We start from the raw sequence: 7,758 nt of genomic DNA, 5'->3' as shown, positions 1-7,758 counted from the left end.
CCCACACAGTGAGGAGCACGATAAAAAGGGACCAGGCAGTCCTGGGTTCCAACCCTACCTGGCTCCCTGTCCTGTAGACGCTCTGACTCTGCTCAAGGCCAGTTTCGTCCAGTAACCACAGCAGTCATACCAAGTTCTAGGGATCTTTCGAGGATAGTGTGTATTAGCCACAGTGGATCCTCTGATGCCTGACACATCTGCTGTGCTCAAGAAATGACAACTCTTGCATTACAGTGACTATGGAGTTAGGGGACAGTGTATGGCGAAATGCTGATCACTGTTGAAAAGTTGGTTTCATCCCTCTAGTCTCAAATACAGTATTTTAAGGATGTGCTAAATACTTTGTCCTGGAGAGCTATCTTAAGGGACAAAATCCTTTTCCCAACATCATCTGAGACACATCCTGACAGTAGAGAGCTATTCCAAGAAGTAATTGTAAGTGCCATTATCAGGCAGGGACAGGGACTCTAGGGGATTTTGGGGTCAGCAGATATGAAATGAACGATTTCACACAGCTGCGGCAGGAATTTCCCACGAGACCCCGCCCCCGGCTGAGTCACAGCACTCCTGGGTGTGATCTGAAGCCCTCCCAAGCTGCAGAACCCTGAAGACCAAGGAGTGGAAAGTTCGCCAGCAGCCCCAAGATCTCAAGGTCTGTCCATTTGGGGGAGTGAGTGGGGACACTGGGAGGGGGTGAGGATAGAACCTTTGCTCCCTTTGCCCATTTCTAGACTTTTTCTCCTTCTAATTTAGAATGACATCTCTTCAGTAGCCCATTAAATAAACATCAATAACTCGGCCTTCACTCCTTTGTTACTGTACAAGCTTCACATCTCAGAACGGGCTAGGACATGGCTCTGTTTGAGAAAATGTGCCAGTGTGTTGGACAGCGAGGACTTTCCACATGTTTCGGTGTTCAGCTCAAGGGGAAAGAGTGACTGGGATAGCTTCTTTTTTCTTTCTCTCTTTTTCATAAATAACCTAATTTTTAATTTGTTATTATTGTGGATACATAATAATTTACATTAATGTATTTATGGGGCACACGTGATACTTTGATACATGCCTAGAATGTGTAATGATCAAATCACAGTAGTTAAAATATCTATCAACTCAAAAATTTATCATTTCTTTGTGTTGGGAACATCTTAAATCTTCTAGCTATTTCGAAGTATGCAATTAATTATTGTTAATTATAGTCACCATACTGTGCTATGGGATAGCTTCTTCTTAACAGAATCATCTGATGCCCCTGACAGATTCTCTTTGTAAGGAGTTTATTTCAGGGGCAGCAAGTAATTGACATTATTGAGAGCTGAATGGTACTTCGCAGTGCCTATGAAAGTCCCCAAAAGTTCTGGCTATTGCTATTTCCGCATTTTAGCAGAACATGTTGGAAAATGCACCCTCAGACACTGGCAAACCTGCACAAAGCTGTGTGCTTAGTCACGCCTGCCTTGTCTCAGTCGTTTCTATGAATTTACTACTTTTCCATAGTATTGCATCATTAATTGTTCCTGAAAAACCCTGAGTTATCCTCTTGTAGAATTGTATAGGTAATGATTGTAATATAGATAATTTCGAAAGGAGAAACCACCTTTCCTTGGAAATGTTTACTTTTGCAGAGTGACATTTGCGAGAACAGTTAATTTGATTAAAATTCTCTTGAAATAGGCTTTGCTTGTATCATACCTGTGCCAGATTTCATCATGGGAAACAGCTGTTACAACATAGTAGCCACTCTGCTGCTGGTCCTGAACTTTGAGAGGACAAGATCATTGCAGGATCTGTGTAGTAACTGCCCAGCTGGTGAGTGCCCAATTATGTGCATTTGATCTGTTCTGTTGGAAGCATTGTTCAATTAGCCTAGTAGTTAAGGCTAATGAGCTCCCTTTTAAGGAAATGAATATGAAAAATCCATTCATTTACACATATTTATTGGATGCTACCACCTAGCTGTGTGAACACAGCCAAGTCATTCAACCTCTTGTGCCTTGACTTTAAGAGAACCTGTTTTATGGGATGGCTGAGAGGATCCACTGAAAGACTTAGAACAGTGCATGGCACACGGCAAGACTTCAATACATGTTAGTTTTGTGTGTAGGGCTTTGTGCTCAGACTGGGGGCATAGCAGCAAGTAAGCAAGTACTGATAAAGTGGGAATGTCAGGCACATTTAAATTTCAGTGTAGGACATTGATGCCCTTCTAGACCCAGTCATATTGATCTCCTAGATCAATCAAGATAATCATTTTGTTTTATTCAATAGATAAAGTATTTTCTTTCTGCTGATTTATTTCTTACAATATCTGTATTTTGTTGTTTCTTTTCTTTTTTTGAGACAGTGTCTCGCTCTGTCGCTCAGGCTGGAGTGTAGTGGCATGATCTCAGCTCACTGCAACCTTAGCCTCCCAGGTTCAAGTGATTCTCCTGCCTCAGCCTCCCAAGTAGCTGGGACTACAGGCACGCACCACTGCACCTGGCTAATTTTTATATTTTTAGTAGAGATGGGGTTTCACTATGTTGCCAGGCTGGTCTTGAACTCCTAACCTCAGGTGATCTGCCTGCCTCAGCCTCTCAAAGTGCTGAGATTACAGGCATGAGCCACTGCGCCTGGCCTGCCTGTTTTTTTTTCTTTTGAGACAGAATCTCACTCTGTTATCCAGGCTGGAGTGCAATGGTGCAATTTTGGCTCACTGCAACCTCCGCCTCCCAGGTTCAAGCGATTCTTCCACCTCAGCCTCCTGAGTAGCTGGGATTATAGGCATGTGCCACCATGTCTGGCTAATTTTTGTAGAGCAGGGTTTCACCATGTTGGCCAGGCTGGTCTTGAATTCCTGACCTCAAGTGATCCACCAGACTCAGCCTCCAAAGTCCTGGGATTACAGGTGTGAGCCACCATGTCTGGCCTGAATTTTGTTATTTCTAATTCTGTGATTGCACAAAGAACAATGTTGCAAATGTATCATTTTAGGAAGTCAATCAAACTAATGTCTATCACTGTGGCTTCTAGAAAACTAATCATTCCTTTCTAATCTTAATTTCTTGTAAACTTCAGAATGCCTTGGGTGATGATTGCCGTTGTCAAACGTGTACTGCTATTTTCTGCCTTTTTTAGGTACATTCTGTGGGAATAACAAGAATCAGACTTGCATTCCCTGTCCTCCAAATAGTTTCTCCAGTGTAGGTGGACAAAGGGTCTGTGTCCTATGCAGGCCGTGTAAAGGTATGAGTTCGAAGATGTTTTTTTCTTCTAGAAGATAGTCGTGAAGATAAGCTTTACTTTCCTATCCACTAACTGCTCTCTACTGAAAATCTCAAGTGTCAAGGACTCTGATTCTTCTGTCAACCAGTAGGTCCAGTAAAATAATTTATGATGAAAGCAATTATTTGTGGACTGAGCTTTCTAATATTAGAGGGAACATTCATTTACTGAGAGAGAAGTTTTGACTTTCCAAAATGTAAAAATGTCTTTATAGAGATTTAAAAGTAAACTTTAACATCACTGGGAACATTATAAGTAGAGTGAGAATAATTGTGACTGCACAACATAAATTTATTCCTAGATTTGGAGGTCAAGTGTAATAAAACTTTGGGGGCTGTGGGGACTTCACAGGTGTTTTCAGGACCAGGAAGGCGTGTTCCTCCACCAGCAATGCAGAGTGTGACTGCATTTCAGGATTTCGATGCCTGGGGGCCGGATGCCGAATGTGTGAACCAGATTGTAAACAAGGTCAAGAATCAACAAAAGAAGGTAGGTTTATCTTTGATCTAGTGTAGTTTTGTGATGTAGGCACACTTGGCTTCCGCCTTGATCCTTTGAGTATAAACAAAGAGATCTGTAGAAACTCAAAGTAACAAGTGATGAGTATATGAGTATATGATATTAATATCATCTTTTAATTAATGAAATATTTCCATTATTTTGTCACAAATGGAAATAATTTGAAATCAGAACATTCGTTAATTGCCAGAACCATTCATCTTCACAGGCATCAGACACAAACAATACTCTAAGTACCATTAGAATAGAAACTAGCCATCTTAGGGTGTTGTTTCAAGAATTATTGAACAATTGGTGTAGATTGCATTATGGTAATGACTTGATTACATTCATCACAGGAAAAGTTATAAAATGATGAAAATGCTTCCATTTTATCATTGCTTTTGTTTTTAATGCAAGGTTGTAAAGACTGTGACTTTGGGACATTTAATGATCAGAAACGTGGCGTCTGTCGACCCTGGACAAAGTATGTATAATTTCCTTTAATGTATTGAGTAAAGAATCTTGGTTAGGCCAGGTGTGGTGGCTCACTCCTGTAATCCCAGCACTTTGGGAGGCCGAGGAGAGTGGATCATGAGGTCAGGAGTTCGAGACCAGCCTGACCAACATGGTGAACCCCCATCTCTATTAAAAATAGAAAAATTAGCCAGAGTGGTGGTGTATATCTATAATCCCAGCTACTTGGGAGGCTGAGGCAGGAGGACTGCTTGAACCCAGAAGTTGGAAACGAGCCTCAGCAACAAAGTGAGACCCTGTCTCTACAAAAAATAAAACAATTAGCCAGGCGTAATGGCACACACCTGTTGTCCCAGCTATATGGAAGGCTGATGAGGCAGGAGGATCACCTGAGTCCCAGAGGTTGGGGCTGCAATGAGCTATGATCGCACCATTGCACTCCAGAGCAGAGACCCTATCTTAAGAAAAAGAAAAAGAGTTGCCTGTGGAGCTTTGAAACTGTCGGCCTCTTCTCTGTTTCCTTCTCATTTCTTTGCTGCCTCTTACCTTCTCTGAGTGATCAGCCCATCTCCATGTTGTTCAATGCCAGCCCCTAGAATGACACAGAAGAAAGTAACAATTGCTCGTTACCCTCCAAGATGTGGCACACACTTGGCACACAAGGCCATCACAGGTGGTAAAAAGCCAATGGTATATGAGAGAATGTGACCGTTGATTTGTGGGACCAGAACTCACACTGTGATCTGTGGATAGGTGCTGGTCCACTAATGGCTTGTCCTATGCCCCTGTCAACAGTGGTGTAGGGTTAGAGAATAAGCGTTTAGAAACTTTTAAGGCAAATTGGCAGAGTAGTGTGTCTGTTGACTAAGAATAAGAATTTGGGCATTGTATTTTGTATGTCTCCGCTCTTTTTCCGTTTGCTTTTTCTTACTAGAAAATCATTTTTGTTATTTTACATTTTCATTTTTATTGTATTTTAAAACTGTATTGGTTTGCAACAGATGGGAAAGAGACTTTTTTGGAGAGAAAGTAAAGTGTTTTAAAACAGGAATCATGGTCTCCATCTGCTTTTGTCCTTTATAATTTATCAGCTTCAGAGTGGCTGACAAATGGATTCATGACACACAAGAAAAGTATTGACTATTTTCTCAGACTTAGCTGAACTCTCTCTTTGGAAAGTAGCTTTTTTAAAAATGTCTGGGTTTTTTTTCCATTTGTTTGTTTTGTTTTTGAGATGGAGTTTCACTCCTCTTGTCCAGGCTGGAGTGCGATGGTATGGGCTCGACTCACTGTAACCTCCACCTCCTGGGTTTAAGCAATTCTCCTGCCTTGGCCTCCCGAGTAGCTGGGATTACAGGTGTGCATCACCACGCTGACTAAATTTTTTTGTATTTGTAGTAGAGATGGGGTTTCACCACGTTGGCCAGGCTGGTCTTGAACTCCTGACCTCAAGTGATCCACCCGCCTCGGTCTCCCAAAGTGCTGGGATTATAGGCCTGAGTCACTGCACCCGACCGGAAAGTGGTTTTTCGAAAAAGGTCTTTCAATACAAATTGTTCACAGTTGTTAAGTGAGTCTGTGTGGAAAGTGGGTTTGAACTGGGCTCTGGAGGATTGATGGATTTGGGGTAGGCAAAGGACCGAGGGAAAGGTGCAGCAGCAACAGCAACAATGATGGCGATGGTGGTGGTGGTGATGACAGCTACCCTTTACTCCGTGTGTCAGATGTGCAAGAGGCTGTCACTGACTCTCACTCATTTGTTCCTTGGAATAGTTCTGGCAGCACATGTACCTCTAATTTTGCAGATGAGAAAACTGAGGCTTAGGGAGATTTCTTTTTCTTTTTTCTTTCTTTTTTTTTTTTTTTTGGTTTGAGAAAGAGTCTTGCCGTGTTGCCCAGGCTGGAGTGCCGTGGTGTGATCTTGGCTAACTGCACCCTCCGCCTCCTGGGTTCAAGCGATTCTCCTGCTTCAGCCTCCCGAGTAGCTGGGACTGCAGGAGTGTGCCACCATGCCCGACTAATTTTTCCAATTTTTAGTAGAGACAGGGTTTCACTGTGTTAGCCAGGATGGTCTCGATCTCCTGACCTTGTGATCTGCCCATCTCAGCCTCCCAAAATGCTGGAGTTACAGGCGTGAGCCACCGCAACTGGCTTTTTTTTTTTTTTTTTTTTTTTTTTTTTTTTTTTTTTTTTTTTTTTTTTAATTGAGGCTGTTAGTCACTGATATTTGCAGTTATTGTAGTTGTTCCTATTAGCCATGAGAGCTTGAGACACTAAACTTTCCTAATCTTCAGTTTCCTTCTCTGTAAAATAAGGATAAGGATAGAATCTACTTTACCTAGCCATTGTGGGAATTAAAATGAGAAACTTATTTAAAATGCTTAGCACAGGGCTGGTTGTGGTGGCTCACGCCTATAATCCCAGCACTTTGGGAGGCTGTGGTGGGCGGGTCACGAGGTCATGAGATCGAGACCATCTTGGCCATGGTGAAACCCTGTCTCTACTAACTCTACTAAAATACAAAAAATTAGCTGGGCATGGTGGCGCACGCCTGTATTCCTAGCTACTCGGGCACCCGAGGAATGGAATCGCTTGAACCCAGGAGACAGGTTGCAGTGAACCGAGATCGCACCAGTGCACTCCAGCCTGGTGAAGAGCAAGACTCCATCTCAAAAAAAAAAAAAAAATGCTTAGCACAGTGCCTAGGAGATAAGAGATTCTTAGTTAGTATTAGCCATAATAATACTAAATGTTATTGTTATTTAAGGTGACATCCTCTACTCCTCCAACTGACAATTTTTTCTTTAAATGTCTCCTCTCTTTTCCATTACAATGCTGTTTTTTTTTTTGTTTTTTTTTTTTTTTTGCGGTAGTCTTGCTCTGTCACCCAGGCTGGAGTGCATTGTTGTGATCTTGGCTCACTGCAACCTCCACCTCCTGGGTTCAAACAATTTTCCTGCCTCAGCCTCCAGAGTAGCTGGGATTACAGGCACATGCCACCACACCCAGCTAATGTTTGTGTTTTTGGTGGAGACGGGGTTTCACCATGTTGACCAGACTGGTCTCAAACTCCTGACCTCAAGTGATCCACCTGCCTCAGCCTCGCAAAGCGCTGGGATTACACACATGAGCCACTGTGGCCAGCCTCAAAGTGAGTATCTTATGGTGATTCAAGATTGTATCTAAATTGCCCCAATATCGTGATGTCTCACGTCTCCACCTACAACAGGCACCTCCCAGGTGCATTTGTTCCTGTGTCCTGCCCTCAGGGACCCAGCAGTTTTCTCCCAGGCATTTGTTATTCAGTCTGAGATACACATGTGTAAGCAGTGCCAGAGGACACTTCATCCAAACAGAATCTATACTTTTATCAATGCCAAGGAAAGGGGATTATAGGGCCCCATATACATACATATATATATATCTACTTTTTTTTGATTTTTGTTTTTTGTTTTTTTGAGAGAGAGAGTGCCTTGCTCTGTTGCCCAGGCTGTAGTGCAGTGGTATGATCTTGGCTCA

General features: G+C 42.5%; 1 protein-coding gene across 1 annotated transcript; it reads left to right on the top strand.

Moving 5' to 3' along the window:
* The first annotated feature begins 610 nt into the window (after positions 1-610).
* On the top strand, positions 611-4,947 carry TNFRSF9 (TNF receptor superfamily member 9). The gene is made up of 6 exons (XM_017498322.2): positions 611-652; positions 1,675-1,809; positions 3,118-3,225; positions 3,616-3,753; positions 4,183-4,249; positions 4,878-4,947. Exons 2-6 carry the CDS (start codon positions 1,710-1,712, stop codon positions 4,945-4,947), a joined length of 483 nt encoding a protein of 160 aa, XP_017353811.2. The 5' UTR covers positions 611-652; positions 1,675-1,709.
* The last annotated feature ends 2,811 nt before the right edge of the window (positions 4,948-7,758 follow it).

Source organism: Cebus imitator, unplaced genomic scaffold, assembly GCF_001604975.1.
Source record: "Cebus imitator isolate Cc_AM_T3 unplaced genomic scaffold, Cebus_imitator-1.0 Scaffold240, whole genome shotgun sequence".
NCBI lineage: Eukaryota > Metazoa > Chordata > Mammalia > Primates > Cebidae > Cebus > Cebus imitator.
The sequence above is the reverse complement of the archived record's forward strand: the minus strand, read 5'-3'. Positions and strand labels throughout refer to the sequence as shown.

Coding starts and splice junctions, on each gene's coding strand:
- TNFRSF9 (XM_017498322.2), top strand. CDS start 1,710: ATGGGAAACAGCTGTTACAACATAGTAGCCACTCTGCTGCTGGTCCTG. Junction 3,226..3,615: donor CCTATGCAGGCCGTGTAAAG/GTATGAGTTCGA, acceptor GGGACTTCACAG/GTGTTTTCAGGACCAGGAAG. Junction 3,754..4,182: donor TCAAGAATCAACAAAAGAAG/GTAGGTTTATCT, acceptor TTTTAATGCAAG/GTTGTAAAGACTGTGACTTT.